This window comes from Melanostigma gelatinosum, assembly GCF_949748355.1.
Source record: "Melanostigma gelatinosum genome assembly, chromosome: 15".
In the NCBI taxonomy this organism is placed as follows: Eukaryota; Metazoa; Chordata; class Actinopteri; order Perciformes; family Zoarcidae; genus Melanostigma; species Melanostigma gelatinosum.
In genome coordinates, this window is record NC_136648.1 from 8,810,364 (window position 1) to 8,831,163 (window position 20,800).

Sequence of the window (20,800 nt, forward strand, 5' to 3'; positions counted from 1 at the left end):
AGAGAGCTAATAAACTTGTCATTATTCAATTGTGTCATTACAATACAATTGCCTTTGTAATAACATCAGTAGAAGACAAATGAGTAAAGGACATAAGGTCCATTTCTAGCTTCGTATTTATTGTACACTGAAAAAGAGTGGTATCATCTTCCCAACTTATATCATCAAGAAGATGCATTGTACCCTAAATGTCGAACTATTCTTTCAAAGGGTAACATCAGTGTTTTTCAACCTGGAAGAAGGAAGTTAGGTGGTAAAACTTCTCTGCAACATCCTCAGAATTGAAGTAAACACTCCAGACTCAACATCCCCACAAGAGCTATGTAATTGAAATTAATAAAAAATGCTGTGGTGAGGTTAAACTGGGAAGTTCCCATATGTGTGACTCTATGTATCTGAAGCAGAGCAATGCTGGTAAAAATGTGACAGAAATGTGCAGTTACCCAGATTTTGTAACTACGTATCCGTTGGTCTTTAACCTACATGCCTGCTGCTTGTTCAACCTTCAGGAGGAGTTTTCCCAGAAGATTTCTCGATCCTGTTTACCATCAAGCCAAAGGCTGGCCTCCAGTCCTTCCTGCTGTCCGTGTACAACCAGCAAGGTATCCAGCAGCTCGGCGTGGAGGTGGGCCGTGCCCCAGTCTTCCTGTATGAGGACCAGCATGGCAAGCCTGCCCCGGAGGAGTACCCCCTGTTCCGCTCCATCAACCTTGCTGACGGCAAGTAAGTGACTGACGGCTTCTCAAGAGGGCTTGAACATGTTGGGTCAGATGTGGGTGGTAGATTTATTTGGTCCCCTGGATTGTTTTGCTCGTCTGTGTCCCATTTTCAGTGTTGAATGTAAAACATCAAGTTCTTGTGAAAGCTTGTGTGATTGGCTAAAGAGCAAAGCAGCCCAATTTGATGCTCATCTTGAGCACGTTATCAAAATGTATAGGTTATATTTTATGCTAAACAAAACCAATCTGCTTAAAAAATTGTCTCAAGCACTCAGAACATTGTTAACTCTCCTAGCCTGCCAAACAGCTCTGATTTGTTGCCATCTTATGTTTGCTCAGTTATTAATGCCACATGGAACAAGTCAGACAGTAATGGCAAATAAATTGCTTGCAGTAATTTGATGGCACGCTTTTCTTTTCCAGATTATTTGCAGCCTTTGTATACTAATATGCAGTAATTGGTAGGATCTTCACATGTAATGCGTGGCTGCCCAATGACGCTGATACAAACCACTTTTAAAGTTAATCATTTGCACAACTGCTAACAAACGATTCCATACGTGCCATACATTGCAGTTTAAATAAACAAAATCATTTACAATTTTGATATAGGACATATGTAGCTTGCTGTCATGTGAAGTTCATTCATTTTGACCCTTTTTATGCTGACGAAGCTGCCTATCTATTTATTAACGAGCCCAGGCATAAGCACTGATGAGATGTTTTTCAATTCATTGGGTTTGCAAAGACTTTTATGATTCTCTCTGACATACTGTATCACCAAATCAAAATACTGTACATCTCCCTGTACACTCAAAGGAACCTGTGAACATTCAAAGGAATAGTCGGACATGTTGGAAAACAAAATAAGCAGTTGGAAGCAGAGGAAAACTGCTGACATGGTGTACATTGTGTTAATTTCTGCGCTTTAGAGCCATTGGTATGCAGATTGTGTAACTTCCAGACAAAGCTTGGCCAGCTGTTTTCAGTCTTTATGTTGGACCAAGCTAGGCTAATGTGGCTGTAGTTAATATTTAGCACACAAATATCAAGAGTGGGATGGATTTTTTCACCTAACTCTGCAAAAAATGTGCTCCCTAACTGTCACATTTCTGGCCGTATTGCTGACCTACTTTCTCCCCTGCTGCCCAGATGGCATCGTGTAGCTATCAGCGTGGAAAAGAAAAGTGTCACCATCATCGTGGACTGTAAGAAGAAGCTGACCAGGCCCCTCGGCAGAAGCGACCACGCCGTCATCAACACAGAAGGCATTACTGTCTTTGGCACCAGAATTCTGGATGAAGAAGTCTTTGAGGTAGGGCGGCCATATTGAATCCCTAATTCACCCAGATTAAGTTCGCTGTGTTGTGACGACGACTATGGTGTGAATGTGTTTAAACGAATGGTTTGAAATGCACTCATTTGCTTTTTTGTCTGCATGTGGAATGCTTGCTTAGTAGAACAGCTTGCAAAATGTTTGCCTCCAGGTCGAACAGGACTTTCCACAGAGGAGACACTTGGAGTCCACCCTTTTCCAGTGATAGGGTTTTGGCAAGCAGCTCCCATTGCTAGACATAGAGGTTCAACGTACAGACAAGTTTATGCCACTATAAGAAGAGTCAATGCAATTTACAGCAAGGTTTTTGTACATTTGCCATTTTCTATTGTATTAAAGTACAATGAGCACAACCACAGTAAATTAGAACCCAAGAGAGCCAGAAAGCCACAGGGATTAGAGTTGGGGTTGTAATTAAGGTAATTGAGAGTTGGGTGGAGAGTATGAAAGTAGCCTAGCACTTTCACCAAACCGTTTCTATTTTTAATGCTCATTTAAGACCAACCACTTGACTTTTGTGAGTGCTCTTTGTTTGAACATATATTACACTAAATGGTGTTGAATTACAGAGTCATTTGTTTTGTTTTTCCCTTTTTTTAAACCTGGAGAAGAGGAAATTATTATTTTTGTTCCGAGGGTTTAGCTTATTTTTTGCTTGTTCCAAGGTGGTTTTCACTCGTGTTTCACACAATAGCAATGGTGTGGTGGCCCAGTTAGAAATGCAGCCATATCTTAAACTGTAATTATTTCCACTTCAAGTTTGATAACCCGAAATTTGTTGATTGCAAACTGGCTACTTGTAGACACACTGCACCGATAATGCCAAAAAAATCATACTGGCCTGGGTTTTCTCCTCTCGATAAAAGTTTGTAAAGTAGATGTAAGCCATGTGTTTGAGTCAGATTTGTTGCTTGGATTATACTTTGGCATCCATTCTACAGCTGTTATAGATATACTACTACAATCAGAATACATTGGGCCCAAATGAGAGAAGAAATTATAACTTTAAATTCTTTGAATAACACTATTTTCATCCAATTTTTTCAAAATGTTACCAAAAAGATCACAGAAACATAACTACGTATACCATAACGTGAGTTACTCCCACCTTGAATTCATTCGGGAAAGTTGGAAAGGTGTTTGAGATTAAGCAATGCTGATCACACTTTATTTCATAGGTTATTCCCCAAAGACATGAAGCGAAAACATTTCTGTGTGAGTGTGTGAACACAATGATTGATGGTAGAATTGGATGCGATTCAGAGGGGCTACAGTTAAAATCTTGCCTTGGGCACCAAATTTGTAAGAGCCGGCTCTGATAACGAGATACAACATGTACTGAGCTTCAGAGGTTTTTGTTTGTGTGTTTTGGAACGGTAATGTGTTTGATAATCTCCTGACATGTTCTTATGGATCCCACTCTAGCTGTAGACAAAGATAGAATTCCATTCCTTGAAAAATAGCCTTACCTAACCCTGACCATTTCCAACCCCAACCAAAGCATCAAAGGTATCTCAGTTATATATATAAACATACCCATATCGAGGTCTGTACCTAAATGGATCAAACAAAAGTCAAACCTTTGCTGCAGCTTCTCTTCCATCTCTTAAACTGAAGAATTTTGCATTCATAGTTGTGAAAAAATAGGTTAAGAAATTGTGGCGTTGAGCATATTAAACCTGAGCTTCCCAACTTTGGAGCTATTCTTCAGTTTAATTACGGAGGTTGGCTCGGAGCTTTCTCAGTAAAACTGCTTCGAGCTGTGAGCACATGGCTACCTTACTGCAGTAGATTGCATAAGCAGGTGTCAAAGTTGGAAGCACAGGGGAGAGTGAAGGCTTGGGGAAAATATGATCAGTGTGTGCTGAGTCTTGGCTCAGATTGCACAGCTGTTGAAAAGATATTTTCACTGACCAGGACTCCAAATGCCTTTTTTTTTTCCCCTTCTGCTTTTCTCTCTTTTGAATAAACGTATCTGTGATGAGGCAAAGATAGTTTGTTTATGTGGCTGTCATTACTGCACAGTAGATTGTTCCAAAACGATGTCCCTCAATCAGGACAGTCTTTGGCGAAGGCTCTGATGGGCTCCAAGCCTTACAGTGAATGGTTGTTTATGGTTGACTTGGCAGGAGGAGAAACGGTCTGTCTGCTTCTCATCTGCCTCTGTCACTCATCACCCTCCAGTACAAAATGTGTTGGTTCGGGTTTTGTAAGAGAACACAGTGACTGATTCATATTTGTATGAGTGTCGCTGTTACTGAGAGGGTCATCAGTCTCTGATATTTTCAACATGTGTTTAATATGAAGAAACAGAAATCGACGAAGTGTCTTTGTCGCCATGTCCCTTGCTTTGAACCATCACTAACTGGTCCCAGAACAGCCATGAAGTCGTGGACCCAAGGTGCTTCTTAAAAACATTTGCTGATGGAAAGTAGCAGATTGAGGAGAAAGGAACTTGAGAGAGAGAGAGAAGTGAAGTAAGGGCAGGCAGACAAGCAAGCAGATGGTTCAAACTGTTCAACAGTTTTGTGAGCTACTGGCAGATGAAATGCTTTCATATTTGAAGGGTGCAGGGCGTTTGTATGCCTCCAGTGCTTGAACAGAAACTTTATCCTTGCGCTGACCACAAGGCTGCATTTAATAAAAAGCTGGGAAGGATTAGGAGAGTATTGTACGGTTCTCCTCTTCTCTGTTCTTTGTTAATTGTTGTCCTCATACAGCGTTGAAATTCCATCTGTCTATTTGTTCTTTCGAGATCTGCTCCCCTCCCAGAGTCTGGAAAAGCAGGCTTTTTAGATGATTTAGTAAAGAAAATACCGAAGTAAGTGAAGGCTACAAAAAGCTACTGCAAGTTTGCACGGTTTGCATTTTAAAAACAGAAACATCTGCAAGAGACTGTTCATTAGAGCAGCTGTATTCTGCATGATCTCTGAACTGGTGATGATGGTTCAGTGTGACAGGCCGGTTACAGTGACACCCGTAAAGGTTCTCTGACAGAAAATAGTTCCAGTAAAAGGCCGTAGTTGGGGCGTTACTTCTAGAAAAGTAAGATGTAAATATACATCTGTAATGTCATCTTAAATCTCAAACAAAGTTGCAGTGGTGAGGAGTGTCCTGTCATTCCTTCATTCATGTTGAGAGCCCATACAGTAACCCCTTGAAGCCCAGCTGATATCCTGGTGCCATGTAAGTGTGCTGTCTCTTAAACAGTAGAACGTTTGTAAAATAACAATTGATCTCACGAATGTATAATTTGCAGTCACAGCGTTTCCTCCCAGCCTCTGCCTGTTTTACTCAGACTGCAGATGCTTCAGGCATATTTCCAAATGTGTCTTACAGGTGCATTATTATCCCCCAGCTGTTCCTTGCAGGCAAATTGACCTGTTGCACCTGGACACAGACAACAATCTTTCAACCACCGAGTTACGTACTTACATGTTGTTCCGTAGCCGTCAGTGGAAACTACGTGTCGTTTTTTGAACAGTGTAGAGTAGGGTTGCAGAGTTGGATCATAGTAGAATGTTCCAGAGCCCAAGATTATGTCTGTAGACCAATCAACAGTTCAAAACCTGAAGATATTAAATTTCCATTATATAGCGTATGAGAACAATTAGACTACACACAATGTGTGTGCGGCGCAACAAAGGGCAGAAAGAAATGGAAACAATTTAGGAGGCGCTGGGTTATTTCCACAATAGTATCATATGTGTATTTTAATATTGTAGAAAAATGTGACCTTCAACAGCTGTATATCGTGACACCAGGAGCGTGGATGGTTTTAGGTTTTACCGGCCCCAGTCGTAAGGTCGCTATCCCTCCAGACATTAACACTCTAATGTTGATACAGTCTCTAATTCAAGTATGGTCTCAATTTTGTGGCGTCAAATACAAACTACATCTTTGTTTATGCCTTTAAATTAGTCTCAACAAATGCAAGATGTGAAAACCCCTGTGCCTCCTGTCATCTCTGATCCGGCGCCAGCGGGAGCTATCTTCATCTAATCAAAGCTGTGTGTTGATGTTTGAGGTCGGTCTTGTGATTTATGCTCATGGATGAGACCAGACGTAAATAATACTCACTTGATTACAACCCCCCCCCCCCCCCCCCCCACGCCTCTATCCTTTTGAGTGGCATTCAGAAGCTCAGACTTGATGTCCTATTAAGAACGAGGACAGATTTCATGGTGGGCCGAGGGCTTTTAATACCGCCCACAATCAGCCGGTTGCTTTCCTGAAGTGACTTTTGTTCCTGGTAGGTGTAGGCTGTGTGTTGGGAGGGATACTCATCATTCGGTCACCTACTCCAGGGAGAATGAAGTGGTTCGCTGTTTTACATTTCATCGCTTAACATCAGATGTGAAATGTGTGTGCTTGAGGAGAATCCCAGCCGTACTCTGATGGTGCCTATGGGTGCAATGTCGATGGATGATTCAAGTCTCTTCTCTTGACTTTGATCAGTCAGGCTCATTCTTTGTCCCTTTATGTACTTTTCCCCGTCGCATGGCTGTTGTTACAGTGCGCAGTGAAGGTTAACATGTGTCCAGGCGTGTTGTATTTACGCCCACGTGTACGCAGACCCATTAATAGATTGACTGTAGTGTAGCCTAGATGGATGATTTATCCCACTGTGCCAGCTCTGAGCTCTGAGCCAGGGCATTGCTGTGTAGATCATTCCTGGGATTCTTAAGAGGAACCTCAACAGATGCTAGAGAGATGTGCAACGCAATCTAGACAGTAACAGCAACAAAAGCACCAAGATGCAGAGAAAGGAGGCACTGAGGGTGAAAGGAGAGAGGGGGGGGAACAGTGAGGGCGAAGCCGGTCGTGGAGTATGGGAGTGATTGCTTTTTAAATGAGCCAAGTGTGTGTGTGGTCTCTTGACAAGCCCCGCATGACGTTTTGGACTCTTCTGCAGATTTTCACCACATGTTTGTTTTCCTGTTGTAGTTCATGTCACGTACCTGTATTTTCTTAGTAAATATACACAAAGCAATAATTGAGACCGAACGAACATAACAAGCTGCACACAGGAAGACATAGACAGGAGGAGGTGGGCAGAGATATCGGCAAATGCAATGCGTCTGCTTTTTAACTTTTCTCTCTGTTTCTGGCTCTGACTTTGTATCCATTTGTGTTAAATTATAACAAGGACATTCAGTGTGTAGTGGCTGAATGATGAAAATCGGAAATTTGCGACTTTCTAGCTGCGTTGTAGAGGTTCAGAAGGTGCAGGCTGAACTCTTGTGAGCAGGTTATGTTCCCCTTTTTTTTCACTGAGCGTGGGTTCATAAAGCACAAATTCTCTCTTTTTTAACAGAAATGCCCTGCTCCACACTCAGTTGCACACATTCACACCTGGAAGCTACTTAGTACAACATTAGTTTAATCCGTTGGCCACATCTGGACATTGAATACCTTGCTCATGGGAGGGGGGGGGAGCTGATTTATTCTGCTCTCTGGGAATCAAACTGACGACCTTTGGTCGCGCATGTTTGCTTTAGGCCACCGCTGCCTGTTATTCTAAGGTGCTGTGTATGTGGAGTAGTGGAAGGGACCATTTAAATTCAATGTACGGTTCTTCTCTCTTTGCTTTTAGAAAATTTTACATTTTCACAATTACAGTTGTTCTTGACAACTTCCCAGCTACACATCTAATACAGACCATGGTTGAAACGTTGAGATTGTGTGTGTGTGTGTGTGTGTGTGTGTGTGTGACTGTGTCCTTTTGTCACTTTGTATTAATCTTTTCTTCCCTAATGTGAGTAAAAGCTACACTTACTCAGGATCTTACTCCAAGATCCTGTAAACTGTAGCCATTCTCTGCCCTTAATTACATGTATAATGTGCTTTCTCATAATTGGGATCCTCAAATGAATGACAACCCAACATAAGCATTAATGGCACAACAGGTGACAACAGTAGGCATTTGACCAAGTGTAGAATTTAAACTTGTGTGTATCTTTTGGTTGTTGTTTGTGTTGTTCAACCCTGTTTGGGGTTGACTGATCATGTATGATGCGAGGACGGGGCGGTGTACATCTAATGTGTCCCAGAGGTCTAAGCTTGTACAGATGTATCCTTCTGTAATTGAATGCAATCTGCATGCATGTGCTTCCTCTTTAGGGGCCACCCTGACAGCTCTTTCACCTTTATCACGGCACTTAGGTTATTTACCCTGTTGTTTTGGTCGCCAAACTCCGGTTGAATTCTGAAAAAGGCCAGCTTAGTTGCCCATTTGGTTGATGGGTATAGATAACATTCTCCACATCCGTGGCATAGCAGTTCCTGGTTTCAGAAATTCCTTAGGAGACGATCATGGAAAAAGAGCCTTTGGCTGATGGAAGGGGATCTAACTCCCTTTTCCAAAAGCTCATGAAAAACAGACAGCCTCAGATAAGTACAGACCTTGGTTATTTATCTGCTGTGTAAGGGGATTTGCCATCCCTATTGGCTGAGTGGGGGGACTGTACAATAGTTCTTTTTTAAATGCTTACAGACTCCCTTTACAGCCTTGATTTATTCCATAAAGTAATATGTAATTAATAGTCAAGACACCACTTCCTCTGGTACTGCACAGCATCTGCCTTATTGTTTTGCCACATTTCATTCTCGCCACATTGGTGTAAAGTTGAGGCAATAAAGCGAGGAGTAATTGGTGTAGACTTTATGGACATTGACACTTGGTTTGTATTTGTAATCATGAAAGAAAGGATATTGAGTTATTTTGGGTGTCAGGCCATAGGAAAGTCAGGTTCACTTTCTGCACAGACGATGTTAGCTGATTAGCAGTTGCAGCACTTCCAAGCCTTGGATGGGCATGAAATTCAAGTTGAATTTTCAGTGTAAAAAAAGATTAGCAACCATGTCAGAAAATATATGTTTCTTTGATCAAAAAGTCAAAAGCCAAACCTTTTTAAAACGTTTAAGTAGAGCAGTAAATTCAAATCTCGTATATATCAACTCCAATCACATCACAGTTTAAAATCCTGTTACGTTAGTGTGCCGCTAGTGTGACACTAAAGACTACCATTTGTAAAAACCAGTATCAATCCATTCACTTTAGGATTCTGGATCAAGTTAGCAACTACTGTGCCTAGTTTCTTTCCCAATTGCAATGACAAATGGTTCTGAATTGGCTCTTTTTCGTGCCTCTGACTGGCAGCAGTGCCTAAGGCTCCTCTGTGTTGTAGTATTTGGAGCTGTTTGCCAAACCACACTGGAAACTTAATAAAATTGATGGCCACAACATAAGCCTATAGCAGAAAGTTTAGAAACACGGAGGATAAAGGAAAACTCTGACATGGGAATTTACAATTGGGCCTGTGAAATTTGTTTGACATGGCTTCAGCTGCTGACGTGCTACTTTTCTTCTTCTTCTCTTCCAGGGTGACATCCAGCAGCTGCTGATAGTGGCAGACCCCAGAGCAGCCCATGATTACTGTGAACACTACAGCCCTGACTGTGAAACCCCCAACCACCACGACACCCCCCAGGCTCAGGAACCTGAGGGCGAGGTCAGTATCTGGAGAGGGGGAGACGGGAAGACTGGGCGACGTGGATTTGGAGATCTGGTGGGAGGAGTAGTTAGCCGGAGGGAGGGAAGAGGGAAAAGAGAGTAGGCAGGGAGAGGGAGGGAGGGAGCGAGCGAGGAAAGGAAGGAGGGATAAAATATGGGAGCTGGAGTTGAGAATTAGTAAGGATGCATGGAGTTGAAGTAGATCAATTTGAAAGATGAGATGACTTAAAGTCAAACTCACATTTTGAAGTCTCTTCACTTTTTGTGTGAGGAAATAAAAACTAGAATGTTATCACAACTGTTGTGCGTATTCTTCTGTCTTTCAAAAGAGGACAGAACTGTCTTTCGACATAATTACGGAAGCAAAGTCTTCACTTTAAGCCTGCAGGTCGCTGTTTCCCATGGCAACGGTTCACTGACATTTTGAGGGCAGTTGTTGCTAGGATACGTGCTGTCAACTTTTGTGGCGAGCTGCTGACTGAAGAACGCCATAGCGATAGTGTGATTTAGGGGATGAGAAAAGTAGAAACATGATGCTTCGGGGGAACAGAAGGAAGAACTCGAGGCTGGCGAGGTAGTTTGAGATACTCCACAACACATCACGTCCCCAAATAGTAGATAATATTTTCCGTGGTTCAAGCCAGTGCATTTCATTTCTGGGATCTTAAATCATTTTTACAAACATTCCTTCAGGCAAAAGTACTTTGACAGAGACAGACTTTGTATGGCCTTGTATGTCAACTCTAATATTGCTTTCTTTAGTCTGTGTTTTACTGGTGGAAACATGCTGACATAAATCAAAAATACATTGTTGAGTCTGAGCTCATCTTCTACGGCTAAAATTATATTTCCATTGGCTCCAAAGCATCATTTGTAGCCTTATCAGCCACATCTCTTAATTGAAATACAGTGCTTCGTGTCAGGGCCTCCTCTTTCTTTTCATCTTCATTTTTTTGTTATTTTTCTGGTTCGAGCCTTTTTGTCGGCTGACATTTTCCTTCAGTATTTCACTAAATAACTGATGAGCTCACACTGGAAACTTTTCCTCTTTCCCCTGCCCCGAAGTCTGAGCCCACTTTGGAGTGGCCCCGTGATTTATATCACTAACGAGTTCTGCAGGCTCTGCCCAGACTCCCAGGGAAATTTAAGCTTTTCCTTCCCCAGCTAGACTCCCAATACCTGGAAAAGTAGACTTTAGATCCCTGGATCAAGAAAACAAAAAAATGAGGAACCGGTTCTCTATTTGAAAATATTGGCTGTACAGTGGGTACCGTGTCCTGGAAAATATAGCCTTCATCATCAAGTTACTCTTCAACGCCAAGACAAGGAGCATTCCAATTCTAAATAGACAACAGGGAGTTTTGTTTTCGGAACATTGTTAATGTGGTTTATCGATTGTTGTACAGCTATAACAGGAATGTTTTTCCTACATTCCAACTCAATTCCTGCACAACTGAAAAATATATCACCGGGAGGACAAATCACTGTTGTAGAATTTCAAAACTCCCAACTCACCAGTTTTTAAAATGTAAAAAGTGTTTGTTGGTGTCTGAACTTCATGAGTCATCCCCTCAATTGTTCTTAAACGGAACCTCTACAATTCTACAAAAGCACAGAGCAAAAGCTTTGACCTTATAGCCTCTGAAGACGCTCCTTGACCTGAGGCGCACCGCCTCTGCAGTCGTCAGCCACATGTCTGCAGCTGGGTTAAAAGAGGAAGAGGGAGTGATGCAAAAAGAGGAAGGGGGAGCTTTTTTATGAGCCCACTTCAGTATTTACACCTTTCATCCAAGCCTGTGGTGAAGGCCTTCAGCTCAGCCAAGCACTTCATCGTCAATCTTTCCTTCGTTCTCTATCTTTCTCTGTATTTCTCCCTGACCCTCTCCTTCTCTCCTCTCAATCGGTTTAGTTTGTCTGGCCGAACGTTTCTCATGTGTAACCCCTCTCTCTCTCTCTCGCTCTCTCTCTGGGCCACTGAACGGAGGCCAGACCAACATTGCAGCAGGCCGTGGATCTTGTATTATTTTTATGAGCTCAGCAGTCATCCAGGGACTAATATTAATCCCTGTGCTGACAGAGCAACCCATATCAGGGGCTGGTCTGTAAACCTAATCTACCTCTGCCTTTTCTTTACATTGTGAGTACAATTTTTTAAATAAAATGGCAGATAAGGAGATTTCTTTGACATTGACTACATTGCATACTATTTTATTGGTTGTGGATCGTGTACCAATAAATGCTCATCAACATTGGTGACTCAAAGGAATGGTCTGACATTTTGGGGAATCTGCTTATCAGCGTTCTTGCAAAGAGTTTGATGAGAAGATCAACACCACTCACATGTCTGTTTGGCTAATATGAAGCTGTAACCAGGAGGCAATTAGCCTAGCTTAGCATAAAGACTGGAAGCAGTGTGGAACCATCTAGCTCTGTAAAACTGCTTGATGTTTTCAGTTTTTGCACGTATTAAACAAATTAAATCTAATTTGATCTATAAATATAGATATATATTTATGTATATGTATATAAATGTATATGTATATGTCTCCTGGCTCCATTTTCGTAATTAAGGGCCAGATGTTCAACTCATATTTTAAAGTAAGCCACTTATGGTTGAAGTCAGTCTCAAATTTGAATACGGAATGCTTTGGAGAACCAAAAGAAAAATGTTCTCAACACATGATGTTGTCACAGAGACTGGATTAACAGTGGTTTTACGCCCTGCTTCTGCATTCTGTATGTTCCCTATAATGTACCGACATGCGGTGAGTCAGGACTGCTTAGGGTTTCTGTTTTAAAAGGCCCAATGTTGAAACTCCATGCAAGGCCATTGTTGGCATACAGAATTAAGCAGCAGATGCGTTAATGCTGGCATCACATTAACCCTCTAACATCCTGTTGGAAGTAAGCAACAATCTTAATTGCTGTTTGCTTGGTTACAGACATGAGCCTTTCCATAGCGTCATGCGAATTTCGGGGGCTTTGGGTGGAAATGGAAGCAAGGATTGCTGCTGTCATCCATATGCAACATTGTTCCGTTTTTTTTTTTTACTATGTTTGAACATGTTATTTTTCAAAATAGCATGATGACACATTGTTTTTTGATAATTTAATGGTTAAAACATTTTTTTAAACGGATGTTTAAAAAATGATAAAATCTTACATGCCTTGTAAATAATGTGCAACATGTCTCTGAGACATTGTGCTAAATTATTTACATGATTGCACTCATTCATTGATTGCCCCCGTCCCTTTTATCCTTACAGTACACTAACTATGATTATGGTGAGTTCTATGACTACAATGAAGGAGAGTTAACCACTGATGCTCCCCCAACTAAAGGAGCCAAGACTGAGGTAACTCTTCTTACTAATATAGTTATCATGGCTGGTACCATTAATAACACATAAGCACTGTACAAGCACTTGATCTCTTGTTGTCAACCTTGACCTGTTGTCTCTCATTTACAATCTTTAATTCTCTCTCGTAACCTCTCGCTCTCGTTTTTCTCCCCCACTTCATGCTTTATCAGCATGTCTTGATGCTTATTTTACTTTTTTTTTACCTTACTTGCAGCTAAATATATTCCACACCTAGTGTGACACTTGTTTTGCTCCCCCAATGTATTGAGGATAATCATCCTTAATTTACTATTCTGTGGTAAGATGTGTGCACACAATAGATTTGTGCATGAACAAAAGCTCTTGAAAATGCCCTGAAATTGAATCCCACCCATCTCAAATATGTTGTATTTTTTTCTGTGCGCTGTATTTGTCTGATTCCAGACCAATGTGGATGGAGATTACTACACTGGTGAGTATGACTACACCGCAGTGGACGGAAGTCAGCCTGAAACCCCAACTGATACCACGGAACAAGGCCAGGTATTTTTACACAACCTCATTATAATGTAGGAATATTTGTGCTCTTGACATTTGTGAAATCAGAAAGGTTTGAACCACCATCACGGTGGGAAATTCTCTGCGCGTCACTGACTTTCATCATCCATCCAATTGAAATCCACATTCTTATTTATATAATTCCTGCTCACTCTTTTCCTTGACTCCATGAGAAACCACCTCCATTAAACAGAGTCTGGATAAAAGGCCGAAGCAGGAAAACATTGTCAATTAATGAACCGTGGCCAATGGAAAATCAGTAGACAGACGCATCCCCTATGTTTCTGCCATATCCCGAATCTGGCAGATCCTGTCTTAATTTGTGCTAAACCATCGCAAAGAACACAGCATAATGAGGAACATTTGGGGGGGTTAAACTAAAACAATACGGCTGTGTGCTCCGCCAGCCAAATGTCTGGCGATTGCATTGTGCTGCACCTTGAGGTGGAGAACGCAGCTTCAGTCAGCTTGAGCACACATTCATTTGAAGTGACAGGGCAGAGGGCTACCCCGGATACTAAACTTATGCTGTCCCATGTTGGAACACTTGTCTGATTATCGAGGACTGTGACGCACGCACTGGACAGCTTTTAATCAATGTCATAGGGCCATATTGCCGATATACCTAACACAGTAAACAACATACTATTGTTGGATGCTTTTAATACAAGTGAGTTGCAGTATTGTGTTGTTGGTGGATGGCTGAAGCCCTGAACCTGGGACAGTCTTTTGAGGCGTTGCACTGGGTGTCTCTGTATTACTGCTTAAGTCTCACCTAGATCTAGCCATGGATTGTGTTTTGTTAGATGCCCAGTTGTTTGATTTACTTCTTGATAATGATATAGAATCAATGCACTGTGTAGTAAATACGATCAGAGATTTAGAACATGGAAGCACTCTTAAAAAATGATTATCTTCCAATGATTCATTCGAAGTAATATTGGACGATGATAAGATCCCGTGAAGTGAGTTTTGTCAATGTCCTCAAATGCAAGTTGTTTTACAGAGATAAGACAAGCAAAGACTTTTAACTGACTAAAGGATGCTTACAAAATCAAACTTAGCATGAGAGGGTTGAACATTTTCTCTACATTCTCACTCAAGACACTCAATATTTGATGTCTAATGATGCATTTGATTGTTACACTGATCAAAAAGCTGAAGCTTTTAAAAAGCATCGTTGTTCCTGTACTGTTAGTGCCTCAGATTCAGTGCAAACACAGATTCTTACACATGAAGTCATCTTTCTAGTATGACTTTCTTTTTCTTAAATGCTACTGTGGTTAATGTTAATAACAGTGCCTGTTGACAAAACATATTGGGAGTTTCAAATGTTTTGAGTTTTAGATGCTGTCCCAAATTAGAAACTAAGTTGATTCACTTAGTTGGTATTCAATAATTTCAGTGTAGTAAAGGACTAATTATGAATGCCTTGACTGTGAATCATGAAAAACATGTGAGTCATTGAAGCTGTTCACATGGTTTCATTTCACCAACCAAACCTCCATGTTCTCATCAACCCTTGCCCCCTTTTATGCGACCCCTGGATTGATCCCAGAACTATGAAGGGGAAATTGTGGATGATTACATCACCGGTGTGGAACAGGTCGGGGTGGATCCCACCACTGCTGTGGAAACCGCTGCCCCAGTGGATCCCCATGAGAAGGTGGACCCCGCCACTGACGTGGATGAGTTTAAGGAATACGACCTGAAGGAATACGACAACAAAGAGATCGTAGACAAGCCATACGAATATGGTGATTATGGCGATTATGGCGATTATGGCCCCACTGATGCCAAGCCTGATGAGGACGAGTTTGGTCCTGGTGTTCCAGCGGAGACGGACATCAGAGAGAGCAATGTAAGTGCTGGAGTACTTTGGAGTGATGGTGGTGGGATGGGGGAAAGACGGAGGTGGTGTTCAAGAATGTGCAAAGATTGAGAAGATGCTGGTGGGGTTTGTTTTGACAGGGTGTTTTTGCGGTGGCATTTTTGTTTGTTGTTTCAAACGGTATCAGGTTACAGCTTGGATCGTTCTGCATGCACGTGCACCAAACACAAATACACCAGCAAGCACAAACACACACCTTGTCTAGCTAAGTCTCCTACAGATAAACAGATGTCGACCCAGCTGTCAGCACAGACACGCCCTCCGTAACCTTTGGCCTCCGTGACCTTTGCTGTTAATTAAAGACATGCTCTTTCCTGGTAACCACACCAATGATCTGCTGGGATTATCTGATCACACACTAAGTCTTTGCACATGTTTATTCATGAAATCCATGTAGATCAACATTGAAAACCAGACTGAAATCTCTGCTGAGCTAGAGTCTATCATGGCTTGATTCCAGCCCCCCTTCCTCCGCTTAGATCCAGATTCTCAGAGACAGGAAGTGACATGGTCCCGGTCTGCATGTTGGCTTGAGATCTGTCTGCCTTGGGTTAATCTGAACCGCTCTATTAGTGCCTTCCACTCTACAATCGCAGGACAACGCAGTCCATGACTTTCTCTCACTGAGTCTCATCTTCAGGCGAAACTGTACAATCCAGTGGTTTTTTTTGACACATTGCTGTAGGTGGTTTGGGAATTCTTCTCATGTGAAGTCATTGTATGGATAGTGTCAGGTTTCGACCTCCGCATTTATGCACAGTTGGGGTCTTTTTGCAGTTCCTGGCTTTAAGGAAGCTTCATAAATAGCATTCAAACCAAAGTCTAAATGATAGCTTCTTGCAAAAATAATTATTGGGACGTATTTTTTCAGGAGGAGGAAAAGAAAAGATAGCTTTTTGCCAACTACTCAAATTCTTTGAAGCATGCAGATCACGAGTCAGCACATTAATGAGCTTTTCTTAGCAGTTTTGTCTGTATTTTAAGTAACTTCTATAAAAGAGGAGAAACAGGCCAGGGCATCTGCTGCTGCAGCAATATTTCCATTTTTGGCTTTCATGTCATTGGCGGTCTACCCTTATATTTGAATGTCTGGCTTGTTACCTTGTAAAACGTTGACCAGGTCTGTCTTATGTCTGCAGGTGGGCAGAGGTCAAAGTTACCTCGGAGAAAAAGGAGAGAAGGGTGAACCTGCCGTCATTGAACCTGTAAGTGAAGTATTACATTTTACGAAGAACAACGACTTTTTAATTCTGATACTAAATATATCTTTCATATCTGGTTTACATCCATATATATGTTTGATTCTTTTTTCACAGTTTCAATGAGTTTATTTGCCGAAAGTATTTAAAACCAAGACATATGTCCTGATGAGATTTAACACACATCTTTGGTCACAGACTAGAAACAACCGCTTTCCATGCAACATGCCAAAGTACATGCCTTCTTTATGAAACCACCCCATACAATTTACCACTATAGGCTCAACATTGACTGAAATAGCAGCTGCAGTTAACATCTCTACTCCCATGCCATCTGTACCACCACAGGCTCCCAACCAAATCTTTGACCACGCACACGCACACGATAGAATATAGAGCTTCAAATATCTAACGTATTGTTCACGTGTTGAGTTTGCAGCGCAAAGTAAACTCCTCAACCTCAAACCCAAAGCACCCTCTGGCTCTAATTTCCCCACCATTCTCCGTTGCCTGTGGATTGACAGGCTGCCCTATAATGCTACTGTATCCACTTTTTCCTTTTTCAGGGGATGCTTATAGAAGGACCCCAAGGAGGCCCCGGCCAAGCAGTGAGTATCACGTTCTCCCACACTCCTGTCTGCCTTCCACAGATGGAGAACAGCTAAAGAGGGAAAAAATGTCTTTATGGAAAGAGCATCAGCCCTGATCGCCAGTGAAGCTTGAGTTGGGAGAGACGGTCAAAATGTGTATTTTTGCATGCATGTGTGTACACGTGTGTCTCTGTGTGAGTGAGTACAAGAGAGAGAAAGAAGGGGTTGTTTGGGGATATTTTATTTCTTCGGCTTATTTCTTTCTGAACCCATGTCTTTGCCTGTGTCTTGGTTGGCCTATGCAAATGACGTACTGGATAGACTGATTGTGGTGGGAATGCCGGTCAGCAGCATTTTGGGACATAATATGCTCAAGTGAATGTGGTTCTGTTTGTGTGGTCTCAGGGTCTTCCTGGTACCTCAGGATCGCAGGGTTCTCCAGGTCCCGCAGGAGATCACGGCGAGAGGGTGAGTAAAGACGGGCCTCATTTTACACCTGATTACAGATGTTTCTGGGAAGCTCCGTCACCCATTCTCTACACAAGATGGACATTTACATTGAACTAAACATTTTTCTAAAAGAAGATTAAAACAGCCACCGATCAATTTAGATCTCAGATAATTTGTAAAGCAACCAAAACTGTTATTTTTCTATAGTTGATATAAGAATTCTGCTGAAACAACAACTTCAACCGTAACCATCCATCTTACTTGCGGAATGTTGAGAGTCAGCATATATATATATATACACACATACACACACGCTCCTTCATTTGTCGTCTTCTTTATTGGAAAGCTGTGAAGTAAAGTCTCCGTGCCATGGAATGAACAATTGGACACAGCCTACGACTGCAGCAGTAGGGGGGGGGGGGGGGGGATTAGCAAGGAGTTGAGGGAAATGAGATCCCCATAAACTGTAAATATACCAACAAAGAAAAGTGAGAAACAGCTGTGTCTGTGTGCTGCAGGACTTGTGAGAAGCTCAAGAAGTTTGCTGTGAAATGTGTAGAAGCTTAAACTTTCCCAGCACCGTGGGATTCCACTCATTTATTTGATTGATTGGATGACACAGAATAATTGCCTGTCCCCTCCACAAATGTGATGATTGCCCCTCACCTCTCTTTCATCACCCTTTTAGCAAGTCTATTCTGTTCCTCGAGGTTAACCCTTTAATTGCCAACAAAGAAAAAATACCCCAACAAGCCTCCTCCAGTATGACCAGCAGACATTGCCTGTACAAAAGGCTTATTGTTCCACAGGGTCAAAGTGATCAGAAAATATTTTGTTGGTCCAAAAGTCTCTCCCCCCCCCTTCCTTCACTTCCTCCCATGAGAAACAGTCTTGCTGAGGATTGACGTGGGCATTAAAAGGGACTCGTTTCTGTAGTCTTGTGGTTTTCCGTTGCGCAGTATCTGCCTGGACTCAGCGTTCGGTCGGCTAATTTCTCTCATGATCACCGTCTCCCTCCTTTCCACCCAAAAATCCTTTTCCCAGCCGTGTTGGACCGTCATTAACGCTAGCCGCTGTCCTTATTATAACAGCAATGGATGGAGAGTCTTTACCACTTCAGGGAAAAGGCAGATGGGAACACACGGCATCAATTTGAAAACTCTGAGTTTGCTGCACGTGACAAGACTGCTAAATAGATCGTGGTCTCTCGTGAAACATTGGGTACTGCTTAGCCTTAATCCTTAAAATCAGTTTTTGTCTTTATTAAATCAAAATCTGCTCTCCGGTATAATTTAACCGTTTCTTCGTGCAGTCATTATTCAGGATGAGCAACTTTTATAAGATTATTGTGCTTTTGGACAGATTGCCATAAAATTTGGTCCAGACTTTAATGTGCCCCAGAAGAATAATCCTGAATACTTAGGTGACCTCCGGACTTGTCATCTGCCGTCAAAGACGCTGTTTCAACTGTCCCAGAAACTGTCATGACAAGATTGGCTCAGTCTCAGCCTCCACTTTCCATTTCCAAAGTTCCAAGTTGGTTACATGCGACGAGCATTATAGCCCCACAGGGCTATGGCTGCGGATTTCTACTCTTGTTATAAAGTCGATGGTCCCCTGCAGATAATATCCCCAGGCCAGCTTAATGAAAACACATTCATTTACTTCACCCATGATTGAATGGGTGAAGTAAGTCTTACTCCTCTCGGTGGGATTTGTGAATTATCTATTTGGAATAAGCAACAACAATGCAGACTGCAGCAAAATACCTTCCCATTGAAATTGTTGTAGATAAAGAAGGGGGGGGGGGGTTGCTGTGAACGGATGAGTTACTGTTGTTTTTTTACTGCTGAAAATATTTATTTCTTCTTTTCAATTTGCAAGCACCTTCGGGGGATTATAAACAGCAAAAGAATCATCTTATCCTATTGCACAATACATGACTTGGTTATTAACCACAACTAATTCATTGTTCCTAGCAATGCTACGCACTGGTGTACAAGTCAACAAAACAATAGTTGATGTTTTAAATTCAATACGTTCAGGATGTGTTTGTTACAACAATACCTTTAAATAGCAGTTAATGGGGAGTTCATATACTTTGGTTTGGTTGTTGACCTCAGCTTAAATTGCATTTGACATTCACGATGCGACATAATATCCTAAAGCTCTCTCTCTCTCTCCTCTGGCTCTCCAGGGTCCTCCAGGGCGTGCTGGTATTCCTGGTTCCGACGGTATCCCTGGGCCTCCAGGTACCGTTCTGATGCTTCCAGTAAGTTCTGCCGTTTTTTTTCACATGCCCACTGGGGATTTCTGTCTTATTACCCTCACATATTTATACACCCTTCATCTCAGGCACTAGCCCGTGAACTCACTTCATTTAGTAAGCTTCCCTCATAGCATCACCAGTGGGCCAAAGGATCGCAAACTTATTTTCTTTGGGTTACAAATCACTTACCTTGTAAATGTCAGCCAGTGCAATGGAGTGGAACCAGTGACTGAGCCTTTGAAAGGCTTGGCGACACATACTTGTGTGAGTGTGTGTGTGTGTGTGGGGGGGGTGGGGGGGGGGGGGGGTGGGCGGGGTGTATGGTGACAGCTTTACAGCCTGGTTTAACGAAAACATTTTATTTTATTTGAACACACACTCACCAGGGGAGACCATTTGTTGGCTCACTTTGTAAAAAGAGACAAGTCAATTATTTTTTAATTGTGTTTCTTTTCTGATTTGTGGTTGACAGTTCCGTGCTGGCGGTGAGTCACACAAGGGACCTGTGGTTTCAGCCCAGGAAGCTCAGGCTCAGGCCATCCTTTCACATGCTAGGGTAAGTATACGCTGTAAATGTGACCCAGTGCATCCTTCCCAGTTTAGGGGTCACTCTACTTTGACTTTTTGTGCCTCAATGTACTCTCACTAGCTGCCATTTAACTTCATTCAAATGAAATGCTGTGGTCAAAATAATTTTTAGCAAAGCTTAGAAAAGAAACATTTCAAACGGCTCAGGAAGTATCTTGAATAATGAAAGGAGGAGTCACGATTCACAAGTCCCACTCATCCTATAAATTGTCCAAATTCCAAAATATGGACCTGTGTCAGGTTAGGTAGTACGTTAAAGCCACACCAGCTGTTCACACTCCCTCAGGGGTCCTGATAACCATGGCACTGTTAAAACAGGCTGAATGATGTGGCTGTAAGCAGA

The 20,800-nt window shown here is 42.0% G+C and overlaps 1 protein-coding gene across 2 annotated transcripts in view; it reads left to right on the forward strand.

Annotated features, from left to right (window-relative positions):
• col11a1b (collagen, type XI, alpha 1b) overlaps nucleotides 1–20,800 on the forward strand; it is a 70,778-nt gene that overhangs the window by 8,877 nt on the left and 41,101 nt on the right. For both annotated transcript variants that reach the window (XM_079285013.1, XM_079285012.1), the window contains exons 3-13: nucleotides 510–723; nucleotides 1,872–2,034; nucleotides 9,441–9,569; nucleotides 12,838–12,927; nucleotides 13,357–13,455; nucleotides 15,029–15,331; nucleotides 16,501–16,566; nucleotides 17,127–17,168; nucleotides 17,556–17,618; nucleotides 19,798–19,872; nucleotides 20,342–20,425. In XM_079285013.1, the coding sequence (XP_079141139.1) occupies nucleotides 510–723; nucleotides 1,872–2,034; nucleotides 9,441–9,569; nucleotides 12,838–12,927; nucleotides 13,357–13,455; nucleotides 15,029–15,331; nucleotides 16,501–16,566; nucleotides 17,127–17,168; nucleotides 17,556–17,618; nucleotides 19,798–19,872; nucleotides 20,342–20,425 (1,328 nt within the window). The remainder of the gene's footprint in view (nucleotides 1–509; nucleotides 724–1,871; nucleotides 2,035–9,440; nucleotides 9,570–12,837; nucleotides 12,928–13,356; nucleotides 13,456–15,028; nucleotides 15,332–16,500; nucleotides 16,567–17,126; nucleotides 17,169–17,555; nucleotides 17,619–19,797; nucleotides 19,873–20,341; nucleotides 20,426–20,800) is intronic.